General features: G+C 30.3%; 1 protein-coding gene across 3 annotated transcripts in view; it reads right to left on the bottom strand.

Annotated features, from left to right (window-relative positions):
* Positions 1 to 24,558, bottom strand: part of Apoltp (Apolipoprotein lipid transfer particle) — a 159,110-nt gene that overhangs the window by 59,662 nt on the left and 74,890 nt on the right. For all 3 annotated transcript variants that reach the window (XM_076404794.1, XM_076404795.1, XM_076404796.1), the window contains 6 exons: positions 19,992 to 20,267; positions 14,241 to 14,393; positions 13,954 to 14,157; positions 10,402 to 10,554; positions 9,986 to 10,224; positions 2,865 to 3,177 (listed from right to left, as the gene is read on the bottom strand). In XM_076404794.1, the coding sequence (XP_076260909.1) occupies positions 2,865 to 3,177; positions 9,986 to 10,224; positions 10,402 to 10,554; positions 13,954 to 14,157; positions 14,241 to 14,393; positions 19,992 to 20,267 (1,338 nt within the window). The remainder of the gene's footprint in view (positions 1 to 2,864; positions 3,178 to 9,985; positions 10,225 to 10,401; positions 10,555 to 13,953; positions 14,158 to 14,240; positions 14,394 to 19,991; positions 20,268 to 24,558) is intronic.

Here is a 24,558-nt window from a genome sequence, read left to right as displayed (position 1 = left end):
AAATATCAGCTTTGTTAGCTATTGTCAATGGTATTTTCAGTCAGATTCAGCGAGCCAGAACTTTTTTTTCTATTTGTGTACACTATTACAGGTAAACCTTGGCTTTGATAGAAAAGGGGTGGCAAAAAAAGGATAAAGTGTGAGCTTTTGATTGTCAGTGGAAATATGGCGAGATATTGGATACTGCAATATTTTTGATACGTACGTTCTATATAGGTTGCCAAAAACAGTTATAATTATGCGTAAAAAGCGATAGAGCAAGTTCAAGTAACGTATATACAATTCGGGTTACATAAAATCAACAAATGCAATTCCAGTTAATAAGTTTTGAAGGTGTCTTATAGAGGTTTAACACTACATAAAATATATGCTACTTTATTACCTAGACTTCCATACCACTGTGCAAAAATATAAACATTCTTATTTCTTAATATGACATTTTAAGAAATAATTATAATAGCCAGTTGTTTTTACATGTTATAGTGTACGCAGTATCTTGATGTAATGACAGACAAATAACAAAACTATAAACACCCCATAAACATAAAACAATGACAAATACTGATAAACTTCTTCCATCAATATTTACATTGTTGCTATGACAACTTTGTATGATTTAAAACATTTATTAGGTTCAGCATACAACGATTTTATCCTATTTATCTTATGGGGCTGAAGTTGTCTTTATTTATTTTTTTATAAAATAAATATTTTAATTAAATTTACTGATATAAGGTATATGGACCTAATAAAAGAGTAAAATATCACCAGTATATAGACGATAAAAACTAGAAGCAAAATAAGAAACAATACTTTCTGACATAAAAGGGACATATATTCGACTGAAAGAAAAACTCAAAAAACACGCAAACTTCTTCAACATGTGTTTGTATGTTTAGCAATCATTGAAGTAAATCATCCATGTTTATTACACTCTTAGGCTTTTTCACAGAGAGAAAAAAATGTATTCTCGTAAAACGTTTCGTTCATTCATATTGAATTATGTAATATTCCTTATAATAAGAAGCAAAATATTACATGAAAATTGGAATACATTTGATGCTTCAAATTTTTATATCGCCGACATGTTTTCCGCAAATATTAACCGTGATGTTGCTTCGTAGCGTAATAAATACTTGTTATGAAAGATGTGATACTTTTATCTTTAACCAAGATTTTTTCTTTGTGTTACTTAATTCGCCAATATTTAGGAGCTGCCCCAAATATTGATAAACTGCTATTATCTTTTTTAAATAGTTTTGAAGCTTGAATTTATATTCATTTTAACATTTTTGAGAGAGAATTTCAGGTATGCTAATATTTTAACATATCAACTCTTTCACTCGCCTCGGTCGGCACCCGGCCCATTTGGATGGCGGCAGAGGTTGCATTTTCCCGTGCTCATTGTAGCTATATAGTTAAATACTCAATTTTTACATTATTTAAGAATGGATATTTTTTTTAAATAACTTTTGATAGGCTTAACTTCGGTAGATATCGATATTTTAAGCCGGTTTTGATGTTAAAGAAATATATTTATATACTTGCAAAAAATATCGAAAAATATCGGCAACTCCTGCCGCCAGTCTGACCGAGATAGTGAAAGAGATGATATGTCAAAAGATCAGCTTACCTGAATTTCCTGTTGTCTCTACGTTACTAGCTCCTGTACTAATATGATTGCTTCTGTAAAAGTTGGATTGTAGCTTGAAAAAAGAGCATCAGTAGAGTACCCAAAACCTCTGTCTTCAGGAAGATTTCACACCATTCCAAATTTATGTGTTTCAAGTTAATAATGAAAGAAGAATGGAAGTACCCAACAAGCTTTCAACATCTGATAGCATTCATTTTGAAGAACAAAACTACATAGATTTTTGAGAAGACAAAATTTTCTTGGTCGAGATTAGATCAAATGAATCTTCCGTAGATAGGATGTCAAAGCCATTTCCAAGAGAAAAACGAAGAAGCAGAAATATCGTTGATTGTTATCTCTGTAGATTCCTATAGTAGACTATACAGTTCAATAACTTAAGAAATATTGAATTAGGATCTGATTTGTTTTCTTTGTTGAACAGTAATGGATTACTCAATAAATGTAATTTTATTCAATAAGGCTTGTTGTTTGGTCATCAAATGATCATTATCATGAATGATAATAAGATATATCACCTTGAATCCAGGCCATGGACAAGATCGCATAAATGAAGCTAATTGGAATTAAGTCATTTCATACGAGGATTTTCTTTGGTTGAATTGAATCTTCTACTGATCTCAGGGCCAGTTACATGATCAAAACTAAAAGACAGCATTTTGATTAAGAGTAGACATCAATACATTTTTTTTCAACGGCTTTAGAATAGAATAAGACTAGGATATATATCATCATGACATTGAATCAAAAACAAATTCAATATAAAGTGTTAACATTAGTTTCTTTTCGGATGAAAGAGGAATTTTGTTGGATTGCCTGCCTAAAATAGCAAGAACATAGTCAGACTGTTATTGTGAACTTTTGAATCATCTGGGTATAAAGACCCCTCACACAACTAACATACACGATATTTGCCAGACTTAGTTCCCTGTGACTTTTAGCTGTTTTTATGTTTAAGAGAGAATCATGCATAGTGGATTATCTTGAATAATAAAATACTTTCCAAGTGTTTCTGATCGCGCGACAAAACTTATTGAACAACCAGGTATATTAATTTAGACGCAATAAATAATTTCGCGATTTGATGCCTCTGACAGACGTTCAAATTAAGATTTCCGTTCGGTAAATTTGTTGCGTCAAAACTTACGATTAAAGTTATTAGGTAGTGAAGAAAAGATGCTTGTGACCGGGTAAAAGTTTCCTAAATAATTACCTGTAAATTAATTTCCCAGTTTAATTTATTGTTGGTTACAGCGTCGCCTTTAAAACGGGTCACTCCGGTAGAATAACTTAGAAAACCAACTAATTCATAGCCTTTTAATGTGGCCTCAAGATCGTATTGAAAAGTTAAAGGAACGTTATTATCCACGGGAATAAAAGTGATTAAAACTTTTACTGGTATAGTCCGTATAACGTTTACAGTTCCATTTATTTTGAATGCTTTATCTCTAAGTAATAAAGTGCCATCGAGTTGCCTCTGATTCGGACCTGTCCTTTGCATTTTACAGTTAACCGTCAACGGAAACCTGAAAACAAACAATTTTCGTATATAGAAATAAAGAGTTCATGCGAAACAACATAATTAAAAGGGGTGGGGACTCTGGAAACAAATCGCCGTTTAATGAATATGGATTTATTCTAGCTATATGTCGTATTTTTCACTAAAACGAACTAGAATTATCAATAATTTTCTAATTTCTAATATGAAATTCACACGGTTAAATCATTAATGTAGATAATGTTTCAATCATATTGAAACCATGATATTCAGCGATAAAAGCTTTTATAGTCTCGGGTTAAAAAACTTATAAAAGTATATAATTCTCATATGTATTCTTTTATATATTATAATTTTATATAATCATTAGTTTTTAAATTATACAACATAAAGTGTACATAGAAGAAAAATCTGAAAATTTATAGAGAACATTGCAAGTTAACATGAATTTTCATTAGTTTTACCCCAAAATACATATATATTGAGAGATTTGTCTTTCTCTGGAAGGTAATGAAGATTTATGATTTTTTGCCTTTTCAATTTTGCTGTTGTCATTTGAAGTCATAGATTAATGAAATTTACGGATATTATAAATAATTTTACGTTAAACAAAACAAGTTTAATATAATTGATGGTTTTTGATTTATACAGCGGAAATTTCTTCATTTCTGTGTATTTCATATATCTTAAAAATCATACATTTTAAAACAATTTAACGTTGTTTCTTTCACCACAAAATACGTTTATATTGAGAGTTTTATCATTATCCGACGGGTAAAAGAGTTTGGCATTTTTTCCATATATATAGTCGTGAAATTTTGCGATTTTTTGCCATTTTCATGTTTTTTGCAGTCATTTGCGTTTAAATAATGGACATAGATTTTCGTTACTTTCACCCCAAAATACATATATATTGAGAGTTTTAACTTAATCGAAGGGATGAAATTTGTTTACCTTTTTTCCATATATATAGTCAGGAAAATTAGTGATTTTTGCCATTTTTGAGTTTTTTTTGCTGCCATTTCCATTCTATATGAATATATTAATAATAATTAAAGAGATGAGAAGAAAAAATTGCGCCAAATGGAATAGGGGTGTAAAAGTTTTTTTTAATAACTTACATTTTTTGAGTTATACAATGAAAAGTGTATTTTCATAAAATTAGTGGATTCCTTTTCAAGTCACATATCTCAAATAGTATGAATTTTAAAATAATTTAACATCAATTTCTCTTGATTTCACCTCAATAGAGATATACTTGGATCCGAGACTTAAAAAAAGGTACTTTCTCCACTTTCTCGTGTGTATTGTGGGTATTACTCGTTCACTTAATGCGGGCTTGGTTGTGGATGAATAACTGTATCAAGTGCCACAGACTTTTCGTTCAGGTAGTGCGCCTCAATTGAGGAAATCCCGCAGATATCAGAAAAAGTGATAATCGAAGAATGTTACATATGGACTATAATACGGATTCAGCAAACCTTCCAATCAGAGAAGAATGTCTCAATTTTTTAACTCAAGTTGACCCCTTTCTTTCTTTAACATAACATTTTAACTATCCTCTGTAAATTTGTGAATTAGTCACCTGATCAACTGGTGGAGGAGGAACCTACTCATGGCGGACTATTTCTTTTCACTACCACCACACAGACACATAGCACCACTATTTTTTACGTTAATTATCCTTTGTCCATAATGTAAATCATACGTCAAGATTTTTTGTATAGAGAGCTCGGTGTAACTGACCATGTGACTGACCAACAGTGATCAGTACTTAGTTCTATATCAATATTTATTCTGTTTTACATGTTTATCTTGTTGGGTTTTCTTATTACAGCTTATACACTTCATCCATTGATCAAATTTACCGGAGTGAAAGCTAGTAATAGAGGTGTATTGTAAAATATCAGCATTGGATATAGCACAATTTTTATCATTAGCTTACACAACATTCAGCCCGTAGTGCAAAATATATTTTCCTATTTTTCATAATTTTTTTCCATGTTTAAGCACAAACTACTCCCCAACTACTGCGTCAATTCAAGTATATAATAATCTGCGATCAAAATTTATGAAATTATTTAATTATTTAAAAATTATGAATTATTTAAAATTAAGAGAATCTAGCAGAAATATCACCACACACTTTAGTCCAGGCCTGAATACTGAATTTTAAATAAACTCAAAGATCTTTTTTGCAACTATAATAAAGATAAATTCTTCTGACATACATAGAAACCGTATATCACATGTTTCCAAATCTGGTGAATGAAGAGGATGTTCTAAAAATGTGATTTTATTTTCAGACGAATGCTGGAAGAGTACTTGTAATGTTTCCGTAGTCTCGGAAATGTCATGTATCCACATCCAGCTTTCTTGGTAAGTGAGATTTTTAAAAACAGTGCAAAACTTTAATTATCTAGTTATCTTGATGAGCTTTAGTAATCAGTATATCTAGAATTTTTAGACATATTCGAATTATTTAACATTCTGGATTATGTATACCTCAAATGATGAGGTACCAATTCATTTTCAGCTTTTTTTTATCTTATGTGAATACTTATACAATCTTCAGTTTAGATTATATTTAATATATTTTCGTGATTAAAATCACTTGAAGAATAAGCAGATGATAATTATATTTCTTCTTTCTTCAACTGATGATGGACAAATAAAAAACTGTACTATTTAAAAAAACAACGATGCATGATCAACTAATACAAAATTGTTTTATTCTCAAAAATTATAATTTACCGTCGGTATTATTAAACTTCCAGCTTGATAGCATTGTTTTCAACCAACAAAAATCCCACCGTGTACAGGCGAAATTAATTTCAGATACAAGTGCCGTGTTATTTAGGGGTCGAAATTAAATATTATTCTTAGGTATAAAATAAATAACTCCCACGCCATAAAATTTTCCAATAATTTTAAGGGGGTTAGTATTAAATCCATCGGAGTGATATTCGTGCCTTTATCGAATATCTTAGCTGTTATAAAAACACTCTTTGTATACGGACTATTAGTTTGCCCGTAAAAAAGTCCCCAACGGATATAAAGATTATTATCTATACAGTTGGACACCTTCCATTTCAAAACAAATTAATGGGCGGCTTTTAATTTAGTCAATTATTCGGGTTAATAGTCTAAAAATAGCTATTCTCGGACAAGAGATTATATTATATTTAATTTTTATATAATTTTTTAATTAGCATTATGGCTTTATGTTATATGCCGTGTTTTTTGTTCCTGAAAATTAATATTTTATTTTGAATAAGTGTCAACAAATACCTATCAATGAATGTATTGTGCAGAATTCTTCACAAGAATAAAAGTGTTGGTCAGACAGAGAATGCGGAATTCAATAGGGAAAGTGATAATCAATACGGACAAAGTCTGTTGAATATGATGGATAGAATATAATTTCGTCGCAAAGTATTGCAATATAGAATAGTAGAGAGTTAATATCCAATAAAATAATCTTGGCACATGATAATTAATAAAACAATATTATGATCACCTCATAAACTCTATCCAGCTGATGAAAAATATTCAAAGTTTCACTCAGGAAGTTGTATATGTGTTTCTACGAGAAATATGGCAATGTGATATGAAATCAAACAGAAAAAAGGATAATCAATATGAGCAAGGTCTGGCGGCTATGATGGGTGAGGTATCATTTCCAACTAAATATATAGAAGTTTAGCAACATGTAATAGTAATCGTATAAACACCTCATAGATCCTATTCAGCTGATAACCAAAGTTTTAAATTCTAAGATATTTGATACAAGAAAAAGTTGTTCAGGTTTTTGGAAACGATAGGTGCTGAATATGAATGTTTAGGGCTCTACTATTTGCATCATAACTATATCATCTCTTTTATTTCGATATTGACATATGCTGTATATGAGCTGTTGAACAAAAATCGAGATATGATTTTCAAAATGAATGTGTTTATTTTAGTCATATTTCCACAATACCCTAATACAAGGAGAACTGGTCAATTGGAGCGACACATATATGGGGGAAGAAGCCTATTTATCAAAACATAGTTGATATTATTCATAGTTTAAGTGCTAGCAATGTTGGAATAAACAAAATGCGCTACAGTCACCTTCTAAATATTTTGTTGGTCCAAAAACATGAGATGCAATTACCAATACGCAAATGCGATTTGAATATTATTATTGAACTATATTTTATAGGAATATTTTATGGACCTTGGAATCCACATACACTTGATGTATATAAGAGGAGTATACTTAAAAGTATTAGTTAAATCAGAACGAAACAATTAATATTGTGTTCACGGCTTGGTGGCACAGTGGTAAAGGTCGGTCCTCCTACTGTTGCGATAGCCGCGCGTTCGAATCCTGCTGGGGTATGGTCGTAAATTTATGTTTGTGATTGTTTAAATTTTGTGATTACCTTAGGCAAGAGTGTAAAATCCGACAAGGAAAATAATCTCAGTCACGCCAGTAACCAGGCTGGGTAAGACCGGATGTCTTCTGGGATGATTTCTAAAGTTGATCACTCGCCAGTCGGTAAGCTTAATGCTGAGGACCGTGGTTCGTATCCGACGTTAAACTCTAGGTCCAGTCCAGATAAACCCATAGTTGGTAAAAGAAGACTTTAAAATATATTTAAAAAAAATAAAAATAAAATATTGTGTTGGACTATTGTAATAATTTCAGTTCTAAGTTCTGTAATATATGATAAAATCTAAAATAATATATGAGTTTCAAATATACTACTACGCCTCATTGTACTCCTTATACAGTGATATTGAGGATTTTTGTAACTTTACAAACATCTGTTAGGAAAAAGCGCTTTTTTACGAAAACTTTTTTACCCAACCTTTTGTAAGTGATATTGTGTTGAAATATTGTATTAAAAGTAGAAGCCATGAAGAGAATGTCATGCTAACTGCAGCTACAGTGTTTTTCATCTTGAATTAAGCAGCGATCATTTTAAAATATTGACAGGACTAGTTTCAATGGCATTATCAAAAAGAAACTTTGAGATATCCCACCCTATACTACTTGTTGATTGATGTATTTCTGATGACGTTATCTGGTGAAAAAACCCAGCGATAATTTATTAAATACACCGAGTGATTTTTTATTTCGTCATTTTAGTCGATTAACTGGCGTATTTTATTGGCCTGTAAATTAGTTGTAAAAGATTTTTTAATTAATTTGAAACATTGTGAAAAGTCGGTGCGATGTATATTATCCAAAGTACTGTCCATTGGTGGCCGCTACTTTTCACATCTTTCAGGTAATTTAGGGATTCGATATCGAAAGAATGATGTATCTTTTAGGACTATTCACGAATCGACCTATTTTTTGGTATCTTCATAAGTAGTAAAGTCTTGCGCAGATAGGAACAAGTAATGGTCAGAAGGAGCAAGGTCTGGAAAGTACAACGGGCAAAGTAGCATTTCCCATTTTAATATTTCCGAGTATGTTTTCACCGGTTTTGCAATATTTGGTCGAACGTTATCATGCTGTAGAATAACGTTGTTGTGTGTTTGCTCGTATTCCGGTCAGTTTTCACGCAGTGCTCGGCTCAAACGCATCAATTGTAGTTGATAGCGATCCCCGTTGATGATTTCATTAAGTAATGCCTTCAAATCGACTTTTTTTGGGCTGTCCAGAAGGCTCTTTGTCTTCGGTATCAAGATCAACACTTTTAAAATGTCGAAAGCAGTATTCATATGTTGAAATTGATGGTTTCCATTACCTTCACACGGCATTCTATGATCTTTGACGAGCTGCCTTTTTATTAAAATTGAAGTAAAAAAGGAAGACTCCCCACAGACACTTTCAACGCACTGAAAACAATTTTATGTAGGTTCCGAAGAAATCACACATATCGAAAAGCTCAACACGAATTTGGTTACAAACGTCATGTGTTGTAAATCGTTTAGAATTAATTTAGAGACCTGATATTCTGTGTTAAATAATTAGCTGAAGAAAAATAAGACATTAGCTAGACATTAGCTCAGTACAATGTATATTATCCAAAGTACAGTCCATTGGTGGCCGCTACTTTCACAACTTTCAGGTAATTTAGGGATTCGATATCGAAAGAATGATGTATCTTTTAAGACTATCCACGAATCGACCTATTTTTTGGTATCTTCATAAGTAGTAAAGTCTTGCGCAGATAGGAACAAGTAATGATCAGAAGGAGCAAAGTCTGGACAATACGACGGGCGAAGTGACATTTCCTATTTTAATATTTCCGAGTATGTTTTCACCGGTTTTGCAATATTTGGTCGAACGTTATCATGCTGTAGAATAACGTTGTTGTGTGTTTGCTCGTATTCCGGTCAGTTTTCACGCAGTGCTCGGCTCAAATGCATTAATTGTAGCCAATAGCGATCCCCATTGATGATTTCATTAAGTGATGCCTTCAAATCGATGCCTTTTTTTGGGCTGTCCAGAAGGCTCTTTGTCTTCGGTATCAAAATCAACACTTTTAAAACGTCGAAAGCAGTATTCACATGTTGAAATTGATGGAGCATGGTTTCCATAACCTTCACACAGCATTCCACGACCTTTTACGAACTGCCTTTTTCTTAAAATTGAAGTAAAAAACTAAGACTCCCCACAGACATTTTCAACGCACTGAAAACAATTTTATGTACATTGCGAAGAAATGACACATATCGAAAAGCTCAACACGAAGTTGGTTACAAACGTCATGTGTTGTAAATCGTTTAAAATTAATTTAGAGACCTGATATTCTGTGTTAAATAATTAGCTTAAGAAAAATTAGACATTAGCTAGAATAGTTGAAATTAAGATAAATAGCTATTTATAATACCTTTTAGTTCCGAATTGCAATAAGGATTCGGCCGTTAAAACATCGTCTTGTAAGGTAGAATTAACTACCATTTCAATGGGTTTAATGTTAACATAAGTCCACAAAGTTGATCTTATGTCTGTAGATAAGAATTCCACACCGACAGTAGTGTTTTCAAGGCCCGTGAAAGGAGTTTCAAGTTGCAAAGTAGTTTTAAACCGATCCGAAGATTTGAGGAGCCACGAACTTTTGAAATAAACCTAAAAATTTATCACGGTTAAGAGTTAAAGATCAAATTACACACCTTAGTTAACTTTCACCCTAACGTCTTTAATTTTATTAAACTCGGGTGATAAGAACGGATCAATATTCTCACCAACTTACGTTTTAGAAAAAAAAATACATTTCTCGCTTTTACCTCAGGAAAAATTACTTACCTCCGATTTTAATTTTTCCGGTATCGCCAAACGAATCTCCAACATATTTTCTGTTGACGTTAGTTTCAATATGCTCAGTTGGCACTTGGGTATAACTACTAAGGGAGTTACAATATGGAAATCGGAGTTTATACCAATATCACCAGGAAAAATCTGAAATAAATGTCATATTTAGTTCAATATTTGCTTTTTAAGGATTTTCGTATTAACGTCAGTATTAATTTTGGTTCTTTTTATGTTTTCTATACGACTATATGATGGATTCATGAAATCTTTCCATACAAAGTCTTTTTTGAAAAAAAAAATTTTTTTACGTGTCATAAAAAATTATGTTAGTTGTTTATCTGACCCACATAGAGGTGAGATTTGCTAAATGACTCTCTTACGAGAGTTTTCAAAATCTGTATGCTGCATCGATTTGAAAAAATTTAAATCAAGAGGTGCTATATCTGGTGAGTACGCTAGTTGAGGCAGAATTTATACTTGTATCATTCGCAACTTCTTTTGCAGCGCATAGCCCAGCCTTTTGATGCAAGAAAACAATTTTGTGTTTGTTACTTTTTATTTGTAGTATTTTTGTAACACTTTGACGTTGTATGACGTTGATTGACATCTGCCGTAAAATTTTTATTCGGTTTTAGATATGCGGAATTGGTTTGTCGAGCCGAATAACAAGTGTAGAATTTGAAAGGTGATATAGTGGAAAAGAGCCGATACATTTGGAGTATCGGTGTCCAACAGTTTGTAGTTGGAAAAATAAAGCGTGCTTTGATTTCATCTTGAATTGGAAATAAAGATAAGCACCAAGTCTGGTGAAAAAATGAAATTACTACTGAATAATTTAAAATGATGTGATTAATTAAAAACAAATTGGAAAGTTATAAAGTTATTTGATTATGAAGATTATGTGAAAGTGAATTAGCTATTGGAGGTTATCAACTGAAGAATTGGAGCTAGTTGACTGCTTGGACGTTGGCTAGTTGAATATATTTGTGGAACTGGAACTTGGATACTTCACATTTTCATTAATACTGCTGTTCAACATACATTCAATCACTTGGTACAAGAATTGATGTTAAATTCGTGGTAAAGCTAGCCACTTTCTCCATTCTCCTTTGGGATCTTTCCCAGCGCACATGAAGATTTTGATTCATCAACTGCCAAGCTGTCTAAAATTTCTCTGGGTGTTTTAGCTGAGTTTTCCTCCAATAAGCCTTGCAACTTACTATTTTCGAACTTTTTTGTTCTTTTCTAATTGATGAAACCAAAACTGACAATTGGGATCGCCATAAGTTCCTAAAAGTATTTGATGGGTACGATATCAAAAAGTGAATAATGAAATAATACTAAACAGAACTTTTAATATATATATATAGAGAAATATCAAGACTTCGAATATGTTTACATTTTTCCAAATAAATATAAAAATTGATTTTAAATTCGCTTGAATTTCAAACAACAATCGTATATTAAATGAACGTTAACATTAACGAGAATATAATTGTAGATTTTGGTCTGGTTTCTATCAATCACAACAAAAAGGAGGTAAATCTAACGAAGTTATCCAATAAATTAAACGTTAGAAAGTTTTTGAATCACAGAAGGCCTTAATGCGGTGTCTTGAACGACGTCATCCCTGGAAGACAATCGATGCAGAACTGCGGTAAGAGAGGTCCGTAGGGAGCCATAATATAACCACTCAACTGTCTAGAGTGATAACTAACAAAATCGGAATAAAATATTGCAGGTCATGGATAAGCGTCAAAAACTGATATATCCTGATTTAAATTAAAACCGTCAATGACCGGACACCCGGGTATCCACTTCAAATCCGCCGATAAAATATATTAACTTCTCTGGATCCCCAAAATGGAAGTAATTTGACACCCATTTTTCGTCAAGTTTTTTAACAGGCAATTAATTAATAAAAGTTATTAACTATCAAACTTGATACCCCGCCCGTTCAGTATCCAGGTACCCGGGTACCCACTAAGATTAATGTATATGAACGACGGGTTTATACACACTTCAGAGACTGCTTATTAAAGTATTTAGTTAATTTGACTTTTAAATTGATAATAGACAATATAGTTTGTAATTTTTTTTATTTAAACAATAATTAAACAATAACAAAAGTAGTAAATAAGAAATACATAACTCCGTTTTATTTTATTTTATTAATATCGTTTTCTATTCTTTTACTATTTATTTATTTATTTACATTATTTTATTTATTATGATACAGTGCCATATAAAAATTGAAGTACATTAAATTATTTCGTACATCCTTCACATGTCGTGGTTGTAATACAGTGTTCGTCACAAATAGGGTTCTCACATACCGGACATATTTTTCTAGTTTAACGTATCTAGATTTGACAGCATGTTGGTTCTCTTGGTGATGTCGCAGCCCACTGAGTACCATCCTTTACTGTCATTCCAGACGCCGTCGCTTCTACTTCCTCCTTCTGCATCCTCATCCTCTCCATCTTCACTTTCTTTATCTTCATCTTCCTTGTCTGTATCTTTATTATTGAGTGCAATTTCATCATCTATTATGAATAAAATATACAATTTATATAACATGAAATACATTATAACTATCAACGTACACAAGAGAAAATATGAATGTTAATTACCTGTATCATTACTATCTAACACGCAGTCATCATTAGATTCTTCTGCTTCGAATGTTTTCTCCAAATTCTTATTACTCTGAGAGCGGGTGACTCTATTGTAAACAATTTAAAATTTATTTATTACTATTTTTTTTAATATTGAAAACATAAAATAAATAATTTACTTGAAAATAAAACAATTACATCTCTCCTTACCGTCTAAAACTCGATGAATCAACCATTGTATTTAGATTAAATACACTTTTTTTATTAATATATTATTATTATATTATATTTTAATATTTTAATAATTAATATTAATTTTGTATATTTTCTTTTCACTTTCAGTGTATATTTTATAGTCTGTTCACTACGCTTGTTGAGTTTCAACTGAACACGTTTCTTTTTTTTCGTACGACATGAGAAGTGAAAAGGGACATCTCAGGTACCTAAACATCGATTGGCTTGGCATTCCGCTATTGTTATTTCTATGAGGACTATAAACTGTGTCCCTATAGCTATTTCATATGCCATATAGCCAGTTTACTTTAAAATTATTCAGTACACTAATTACTTGCACACAGGTGGGTACCCGGGTACTCGGTCATTGAACGAAAGTGTGGTCATTGACCGGACGGTTAAACGAGCCAAAGTAGTTCCTATCACTTCCTTCCTCTGAAAAAAAGTTTTTCCTTGGTTCCGAATTCGAAAACGAATTGGAATTTCTAACACACACACTTTACCCCCTCACCGCCCGCCTTCACTCGAAAAAAAAAGAAGTCATTAAAACACGTAACGTCAGAAGTGGAAAAACATTATCGCCAACATGTGGTGCTTTTTGGAAAAATAACAAAAAAAACGTTTTATTTTTTTCTGTGTTCTATATGCTAAAGCTATTCAATTTGAAAGTCAAAGCGTTTATTTAATTTCTTACTTCCATGGTGGTATCCAAAGATATATCACTCCTATTTGTGTTGAATAATAGCTTAGTGTGATAAAAATTCTTCTCGGTTTCAAAAGCCCCAAACAAATTCAACTTTGGAAAAGCTTTAAAGGGGGTATTTACTTCCAGAGTTGCGTTGTAAATTCTTTCGTCAATATCTTTTCGGTCTGTGTTGTATTCTGTTAAAACTCCCGTCTAAAAAAAACAACAACAACAAACTTTAGTTTTCCTCCTTTAATGCCACAAAATAAGAAAAATATACTACTGAAAATACATACCTTTACAGTCTTGGAGTCTTTTTGGTATATTAATCCCAGTGCGAACAAATACTTTTTTCCATCGATGATATGCAGCTTGAAATTGGACGTAATTGTGTTTAAATATTTATAAGGAGTTAGTATTTTTAATTCATTGCTCATGCTCAGCATATTCTAAAATAAAACAAAAAAATATATTTATTTAGTACATCAGATAATAAATTTCTCAGTCTAATTAAAACTTTAAACATTAAACATTTTTTGGATGTAAATTCAGATGTAATTGTATTTAAATATTTATGAGTTAGTATTTTTAACTCACTGCTCATATTCAGCATATTCTAACAAAAAACATAAAAAGTAAGTGTTTAGTATTTTTCAGTAATTTTATTTAAATATTTATAAAGAGTCAGTGTTTTTGACTCATAGCTGATGCTCAGCATATTCTAAAACAAAGCAAAAAAATTATTTAGTATATCAGATAATAAATTTCTCAGTCATTAACTAAAATTAATTAAAACATCATTTTTTGGATGCAAATTCAGATGCAATTATATTTAAATATTTATGAGATAGTATTTTTAACTCACTGCTCATATTCAGCATATTCTAACAAAAAAAAAACATAAAAAGTAAGTGTTTAGTATGAGCATCAGCTGCTCAGCATATTCTAAAACAAAACAAAAAAAATATTTATTTAGTATATCAGATAATAAATTTCTCAGTCTAATTAAAACATCATTTTTTGGATGTAAATTCAGATGTAATTGTATTTAAATGTATAAGAGTTAGTATTTTTAACTCAGTGCTCATATTCAGCATATTCTAAAAAAAAACATAAAAAGTAAGTATTTAGTATTTTTCAGTAATTCTATTTAAATAATTATAAAGAGTCAGTGTTTTTGACTCATAGCTGATGCTCAGCATATTCTAAAACAAAACAAAAAAATATTTATTTAGTAGATCAGATAATAAATTTCTTAGTCTAATTAAAACATCATTTTTTGGATGTAAATTCAGATGTAATTGTATTTAAATATTTATGAGTTAGTATTTTTAACTCAATGCTCATATTCAGCATATTCTAACAAAAAACATAAAAAGTAAGTGTTTAGTATGAGCATCAGCTGCTCAGCATATTCTAAAACAAAACAAAAAAAAATATTTATTTAGTACATCAGATAATAAATTTCTCAGTCTAATTAAAACATCATTTTTTGGATGTAAATTCAGATGTAATTGTATTTAAATGTATATGAGTTAGTATTTTTAACTCAGTGCTCATATTCAGCATATTCTAAAAAAAAACATAAAAAGTAAGTATTTAGTATTTTTCAGTAATTCTATTTAAATAATTATAAAGAGTCAGTGTTTTTGACTCATAGCTGATGCTCAGCATATTCTAAAACAAAACAAAAAAATATTTATTTAGTAGATCAGATAATAAATTTCTTAGTCTAATTAAAACATCATTTTTTGGATGTAAATTCAGATGTAATTGTATTTAAATATTTATGAGTTAGTATTTTTAACTCAATGCTCATATTCAGCATATTCTAACAAAAAACATAAAAAGTAAGTGTTTAGTATTTTTCAGTAATTTTATTTAAATATTTATAAAGAGTCAGTGTTTTTGACTCATAGCTGATGCTCAGCATATTCTAAAACAAAGCAAAAAAAATTTATTTAGTAGATCAGATAATAAATTTCTCAGTCATTAACTAAAATTAATTAAAACATCATTTTTTGGATGCAAATTCAGATGCAATTATATTTATATATTTATGAGATAGTATTTTTAACTCAGTGCTCATATTCAGCATATTCTAACAAAAAAAGACATAAAAAGTAAGTATTTAGTATTTTTCAGTAATTATATTTAAATATTTATAAAGAGTCAGTATTTTTGACTCATAATTGATGCTCAGCATATTCTAAAATAAAACATAAAATACATGGTACATAATGCAAAATATGAGATATACAGTACATCGGATGAAAAATTCTCGGCCTGGTTAATTAAAAAATATTTTTCATTTTAAAGTCAGATCAGTATTGTTAACTCACTATTCATATTCAACATATTCTAAAATAAAACATTAGACAATATTTATCGGGTGAACAATTTCCAAATTTAAAATATTTTTTAATCTAGAGTCGAATGTAACTATGTTTAGACATTTATAAACAGTCATTCTTGTTACTCATTGCTCATAGGCAAAACAAGATCTTCAGTTTTTAAGTTATTATTTCAATAAAAAGAAATTCATTCAATAAATTGTTATACTTTTAATTTCAATGATTACGAGATATTTTAAGAATTTTTAGTCGATGTTTTTATATGTACGATATCAGTAATAAATTTAGTAGTTTTAGATTTTAAATAAATTTAAATGCAAACAGAGTTATCAGATATAAAACGAAAGCTTATTTATGGTATTATAAATAATGGAACTATGAAAAGCAGGGCGCATAAAATTTATGGTTCAGAAAAAAAAGAGTTTCCCTCTATATATGATACAGAGATTATTGACGAAAATATAAAATTAAGTCGAGTGAAGGAAAATAAGATAAAAGAATATATGGATGAACTAATCGTCATTTCTACAACATTTAATTTTGTCTGGATTGAGTGGAAAACGGGCTCTTTTGGAAATCTCCGCTGTAACATTTACATAACATGAAATATGGTTTTGAATTTGGCCACAATATTAGGTAACGTGCAATATGTGTTATGTAGTGGTAGAAAATTTAAAATGCGGTTTTCGCTACGTGTTCAAGTGAGCATTTTTCACCCGTTTGGTTTTGGTTTTTTATCGCTCAGTGACTAAATTATTTCACAGAGGTCCCGCTGTTTCTTTACAACTTGTTAAAATACCTGTTTTCTAGAAATTCCTATTTCTATTCTAGAGGACTGTTCTCTCAAAATTTTTCCCCTCCTTTTGGTGCTTTTAAAGATATTTTATATTGGTTTACGAGCGAATTCCTAAGCTTATGCATGTTTTTTTTATTAATCTCTTAGAACGTCAACAATCTGCCCGTGGGCAATAAATATTGTTTGATTTCCGTTATATAACCATCCTAACATGTAGAAGATCACTTCAGTAAGTGATCTGCTGTACAACTTATAATCTAAATCTTCTAGATACTATTCTAACTTATTGTAAAGTATATCCTAACTTTTTCTAATGACTATTCTAACTTATTGTAGAAATTATTAAATTTCACTCTATGTGTCTATTAATCAGTTCGTATGGTAGTTTGCGTTTGAGCCTACGCACTTCACTGTCATCGCGCACATTTAGCTGTTTGGCGAGCGCATTAGGATGCACTAATAATAGTCTTTCAGAGTACTTTGCACTAGCACTTCAAATCACACTCGTTATAGGTTATTTGTGGATATCGCTCTGAATCAGTTTGTTGGACACGTAATATGGGACATCGACGATGACTCGCAACACTTTATTCTGGAGTTTATATATGGTGATCACAGTTTTATTTCAACCCTAAATATTTATATTTATATATTTAAATTAAATCTGATCTTAATTTTAGCCTAAGGAAATCAACTGCTTCATTCACAAAAATTAAATTGACTATCGGAGTTTAAAAAGGCTGTATGAATGTAGCTGTTGTGAATCAAATGAGGTGACCAATTATAATGATTCTATAAATATAATAAGAGTAGTTGAACTCTGTGTAGCCTGGACCTTTCCATTCATTATGATGAGCGAAGGGCAATATCGTGAAAAGGGATTAACCCAGTAACTGACAAATATGTGAGAGTAAACCTACAATTTTTGTTCTGGGAGAAAATTCGCTATGAGGAAGCACATATATTATAAAAATAATCATTACTAAATTAAAGTTACAATTAGAATCGAAAAATATCAACCGTGAATAGTAAAATCAACGCTATATCTGGACAAGAATACGCGCACACCCGTCACGTTTAATGCATCGAATTAACCCAAGAAATCTGAAAAAAATCCCAAATTATTTATTTTCTTCTGATACTACCCTCGTAAATTAGATAATACTGTCTAGTCCAGCATAAAAGGAACAATATTAAAGATAAATCAACGCAAACCCAAAAACATAATAAACTCCGAGGTAATTGAAATATGAAATCGTATTTTGCATTTCCCGTATACATTATTGCCTCATTATTAACCTCGTAATACGCAATGTTATTTCAATTTTCTCTTTAATGCAACTTCCTTCTTTTTGCCGAAATGATTCGAATTACTTCATACGGTTTAAAACAATTTTAATGCGAATTTCGTTCTGTCCATACGTAGCATTTATATTAAACCAAAATTTAAATGTTCCTACGGTTTGTTTTTTAGTAAAGTTGCTGAATATTTTAAACCTTTTCTCGTAATTTCAGTATTTATGTATTTGTATGTGAAACAGTTATTTCGGATACCTTTTTAATAACATTTTGTGTATGCAGAGTACGATTTTTGGCATAGTTAAAGTTAATATCAGGCGATAATTTTAATATAATTTTACAGAAAATTAACTATACTCCTTGCGATTGCATATTTAAAAGTTGTCTTCAGGCTTCGTAGTCAACAAAGCGTTGTACAAAGTCCCTATATTTCATAAATAAGTGAGACAGCAAAACAGGGGATCAACATTAACACCCGTAAAGAACGTTTATTATAAAACTGTAGTAGAGTCCAAATAGGTTCTTCTATCACTAAACACAATATTAGGCTTTAACAAAAAAAAATGTTAACCTAAGAATTTTAATTGTTCTCAATGGTGATGTAAGAAACTGAAGCCCTACGAAATAAAAAGGACCTGGATATCATTTAAACATATTGTGACCAAATTTGTAGACATTATGAAAGTCCCTAACTCTAAACTTAGTAGTTAATATGACAGACTGAAACATAAATAATAAGCTATAAAGCCCACATCGTGAAATATCATGACTGAAACATGTTATTCTGAAAACTTTGACAGTTTAAATAAAGAGCAGATTGGTAGGTTTCATTAGGATAATAAAAAATGAAAAACGATACTATGATGTTTTCATGATGGATGATTACTGTTTGCCACAGAAAATAACAAAATGGTTATCATAGTAGAAAAAATTATGCAACAAATTTTACATACAAAAGAATTATCATAGTTTACTAATATAATATTATTGTAACTAACAATTGTAATAAATAACTTTTTAATATTTAAAATATCATATTTTATATTTTTTTGATATATAAGATCTACGTCATGTTGTGACGGAAGTGTAAGTAATAAAAATATCTTATATTGTTATAAAGTTTTGAAAAACATTTTTTGTCAACTTTTGACTTTTCTTTGAAAAATTTAATGACTATGATGTAACTGGTAATTAATATTTAAGTGTGTATTTTAAAATCAAAGTATTTGCTACAGTAAATAACAAAATGGTTATCATAGTAGAAAAAATTATGCAACAAATTTTACTCTATATAAAATAAAGAATAATCGTAGATTACTAATATAATATTATTGTAAATAACAATTGTAATAAATAGCTGTTTAAAATTTAAAATGTCAAATTTTTTATATTTTTGATATATTGGATGTACGTTATATTATGACGGAAGTGTAACTGATAATAGAAACTGAAATTGTTTTAAAGTTTTGAAAAACATTTTTTGCAACATATGACCTTTCTTTTAAAAATTTAATGAGTATGATATAAATGGTAATTAATATTTAAGTGTATATTTTAAACCAAATAATTTTTCTTCTTGTTAAAAATATAATACTTACTCTGTATTCAAAGGCATTAAACACCGTGGCTACACCAGCTGGCATGTGGATTTTCCCTTGAAGTACATATAGGGGTCCTTTTTGATCGATTTCAAGTTGGCCTTTCATTGTCGGATATAGTATTGCATCCAACTCTATTAGTCCTTCCCAACTTAGGAAGTCGTCATCTTTACCATTATTACGATAAACTCGATCCGAACTGTACACGTTCCTGCTGTTTATTCCTAATTCCTTTAACGGTTTCGGTTTTGGTTTTCCAATTAACTTTACTCCAAACTAGAACGTATTGAGAAATTATTTAAACAATTCGCCTATTCATCGGTACACAAAATGGAATTTCTGCTTTGATCGCGAACCGTAAAATATTTTTATAGGTTCTGAGTTCGCTGTCTGAATAATAGGTATTATAAATCAGTTAATTCCGATCATAGAAATTAAAAACCCATAGTTTTAAATGAAAATATTTTCCCTTGATATGAACATCTTCACATTCGATTAATTTCTCGACACTTTCATATCAATACATATTTTACAAGAATAGGTTTAATGCTATTAAATAAGACAAGCAAAGCTTAAGTGGACCAAGGTCTGGTGAATATAACTATTAAGACGGTAGTTGATATTGAAAGTATCTATACAGTATATAGAAATGTTTTATGATCAAATGCTCGATAACATATCAAGACTGTAAATTAATTTTGAGGGATATATTTACAAATTCAAGGTTTCATTAAGAAAAAACTTTGGGTTTTCGAAATTATCTTTTTGAAATTCTTATTTTTTGAGCTTCTATCGAACCAACTATGGGTATGGTGTAGGTTAGGGTGATCCATCAATCGAAACAAGTGATAGTTAGAAGGAGCTAGGTCTGGGTTATATGGAAGATGGGGGGAAACTTTTCATGCATTATTTTTCAGATATTTTTAACTAATTGTCGCATAATATGTCATAATTGTCTGTAAAGATTACCCATTAATAGTTTCCTGAGGTTTTAACAGTTCATAGTACCGTTACTGATTTCCTTTATTTCTTCCATTGTAGGCTTTTAATTTCTTCAGTTTTGTGTGGTTTTTGTTTCTTGTCTCTTTTTCGTGCTTAAAAACTCTTTAAAGTATTCTTTTCAACTTATATTCTCCTTGGTGTATTAGTACCTTTTGATTACTTTTCGTTGCTGTCTTATTTTTATACATTTTATTTTTTTGTTTTAGTTGTGTCTATAGTGTCATGCCTTCCCATGACGTATGTTTCCTCTACTATTTCCTTGTCATGTTTTTTTTTGTAAATTTGTACATTAAAAGTTTATATTGATATCATCAAGTCTTCTTTCGGTATATATTGCATGCTTTTTTTCTGTGCTACATAGAAATACATTATGATCCACATAAACTTATACTTGAATACAACGAAGTTAGCTTCACCGCGAATATTTTTTTATAAATAAAACTGACGATTTTGTCCTAATGAAAGGTCTGTGACTTAACATTATTGAATTAAACTTAAGAATAAAATGCAATGGGATTAAAATTAATTCTTATTCTTAGAAAAATAAGAAATATCGATGTAGTTTCCCGAATATACCGATTGTATTATCACGGCTAGTATATGCATTTCGTAAGACTTTCAAAATAACGCTGTTAAGAAAGATTTATAATGAATACATTGTATTCCGACGAGTTATAACAGAAAGCATGAATCGGAATAAAAGTAAGAGATAATATGCTGTCATATTTCAGGCGCATTACTGAAATGAGTATAACAACAATAATGGAATTCTGTGGAAATTAAACTCACGATATGGCCTCGGCTATTTTCACATTTATTATTGGGCATTTACGTTTTGTAACAATTTAAACTTAATTTAATTATATGTTTTGTATTGGCAAACATGCATGACGATATATACATGAACAACGCAAGCGATAAAAGTGTTTTATCAATCGAAAATGCAAATTCTAACAACCGTGCGAACGATTTGAATACTTGATTTGCATCATAACAAAGATTTTATTTAATTTAGCATCAGCCGAAGTGTATTGGCACTCTCGTCAGGCGTTACGTAAGGGTATTATATTTGCTTAATATTAAACGAAAAGTTTAGAACCAATAGTAAACAGACTTAGGGTAATCTATTAAGAACATTTTGTTAAAACATTGCCGTAGGAAAGCTTCGCGTTTCACTGCACAAACACGGATTGAAAATTTATAAGCGACAATCTGTATTTTACTCTTTTCCAGTTATTCTCCTCAATTTATGTCTTAACGTATTAATTGTGGATAATACCATTACAAATACGGAAGGATGTACTCGATATTTATTTAAGAAATTGATCACTGAAAAATATTTATACCTATTTTAAGCACCCTCAATGTTTCTCAAACCGCCACCTTCGATATATAACTTAGTATATACAGGGTGTTTTTAATTCATTAAATATTTTCTATAATAACATCAAAAAGAGTTTCCGAAATAATTTCCATAAAAGAACACTCCCGTTCCATTCCGAGTTTCATCCTCTGATCTACATCTTTCATTCAAAAGGTCGATTTAGTCACAGAAGTGTGATCAAAACCATTGTTATCTCGATTTGTTCCTCAACTGTAAATTGATGGCTTCATTTGCAATATGATATCAGAGAGAGACGTGTAGAATTTGCCTTGAGATTCGTATTTGAAGTACTTCAAGCCTACAGATTGTCAGATTATGTTAGTGCCTTACAGAAGGATTCGCAAACTACAATGTGGCATTTAAAATAGCCAGATTTTAATCTTGTTTACAATATTTCCTCCCTTACACAGGCCCATCTTAGTTAGATAAACCAAAGCTCCTGCAGCTTGGCTGATAATCCAGTTGTAATCAACTTCTTTTACTTTATTACTTTCGCTCTAACTGGATCCCGGGGAGATTTACAATAGCGGGCGATCCGTCAATTCTCATACTTTAAATACTGCCGTTTTGAATATATACATTATACTTTCGCTTATACTCATTTTTAATAGCACTGGTTTTTTTCATACAATCACTATAGCTTAGTGAAATGAAAATACAACATTCGAAACCGAACATGTAAGTAAGCAAAATTACTGCATTTGTAGTAAGACCAATCTTCAAAAGCTAACTTCAAAACTGATTCCAATTTCTCATATTGAGAGTTATGACGGATGCACAGTAACAGCCATAAGTGAAGAAATCTTCAAATAAAATGGTTTAAAGTTTTTTAAATTAATAGTTTAATGAAATAGTTTTTTCAGGCATTTATTGAATTAATTTGTTTATTTACTCTTCTCAAATTTGCTCCAATCGATTTAAACCTTTTAACGTTAATTGTTACTTATTAATTCTATTTTATCTAACACATATTTTCACTGTCTATAGAGGAATGTTCTTTTGTAGAAAAAAACATCTCATTGTTTCGCTTTTGTCCGAATAAAATTATCAGTATAATTTAGAGGAAGCTTCTATTATCTTTATCCTTTTGTGACTAATAATGTATTTAGAAAATTATAACGTTCTAAACGTAAATACCATATCTATTTCATTTCAGTTAAAAAATTGTCCTGTATGGTAATATAAATAGAAACATTTTGATTATGTTAATTATTCAAAAATTCTGAAAGAAATGCAAATGAAAATTATTTTCTGTTCTATAAAATAATAACAATTTGGGTATCATAACTTGTATAATTGTGTACCTCAAAAAGTAGACAATGAACATAATACCAAAACATATCTATACAACCACTTAGTTATCATAATTTATGTAATTCTGTACATTAAATAATAGAGGAAAAAACATAATACCGAAAGATATCTATGCTGAAACTGTAATAACAGATACAGCAAGACTGTTAAACATAGTTTTAATAGGCCGAGAGCTAAAATTAAAGTACACACATTTCAGTGCAAAGATTAGGTTGGCGGGAAATCGATAACAGCATTCCCCTCCTAACACTTCAATACCGAAATGGTTTCGGAATTTGAATATGACCATCCCAAATTGTTTTATTAGAATATCCGAGTTTATTTCAAATATAGTTAATTTCTGCCGAGTGGAATTAATAATATTTATTCAGATTAATTATAATCTTTAATTAACTTTCGTTGTCATTGTTTTTTGATGAATTTATTGCCGATTTGAAAAGTTTCCGGTTTGAAAATATTATATAAGGAGTAATTTTTGTTGAGTAAATGTCAGGAAAGAGTATATTGATATTCAAAATAACGGTGAACCCACGTCCATATGTTTAATGTATTGCCTGCCACAAATTGTAAATTCGTTTTAGGTTTGTTGTATGTCAAAGCCAACTGAACTAAACTAAAACTAGAATTGATGCGGCAACATTACGACGTTTTGACGTCATCAATTCAGATGACGTGAGTTCACTGTTTTATTTAATGGACTATAGGTTTAAATTACTAGGTCACTCCTGGATTAGGTTTCAAATCAATAGAAAAAAAGTCGAGTTCTTAATGTGGAAATGGTTAATCAACGATCGTATATACCCGATTTACCACTCAGTGATTAAAAATAATTTGAAGCGGTTATGTTTGATAAGAAGATTCTGCGTT

This window comes from Rhynchophorus ferrugineus, unplaced genomic scaffold (assembly GCF_030347505.1).
Source record: "Rhynchophorus ferrugineus isolate W39M unplaced genomic scaffold, kcgeb_rfMv2 rfM5, whole genome shotgun sequence".
In the NCBI taxonomy this organism is placed as follows: domain Eukaryota; kingdom Metazoa; phylum Arthropoda; class Insecta; order Coleoptera; family Curculionidae; genus Rhynchophorus; species Rhynchophorus ferrugineus.
This window is presented reverse-complemented; position numbering and strand designations above follow the sequence as displayed.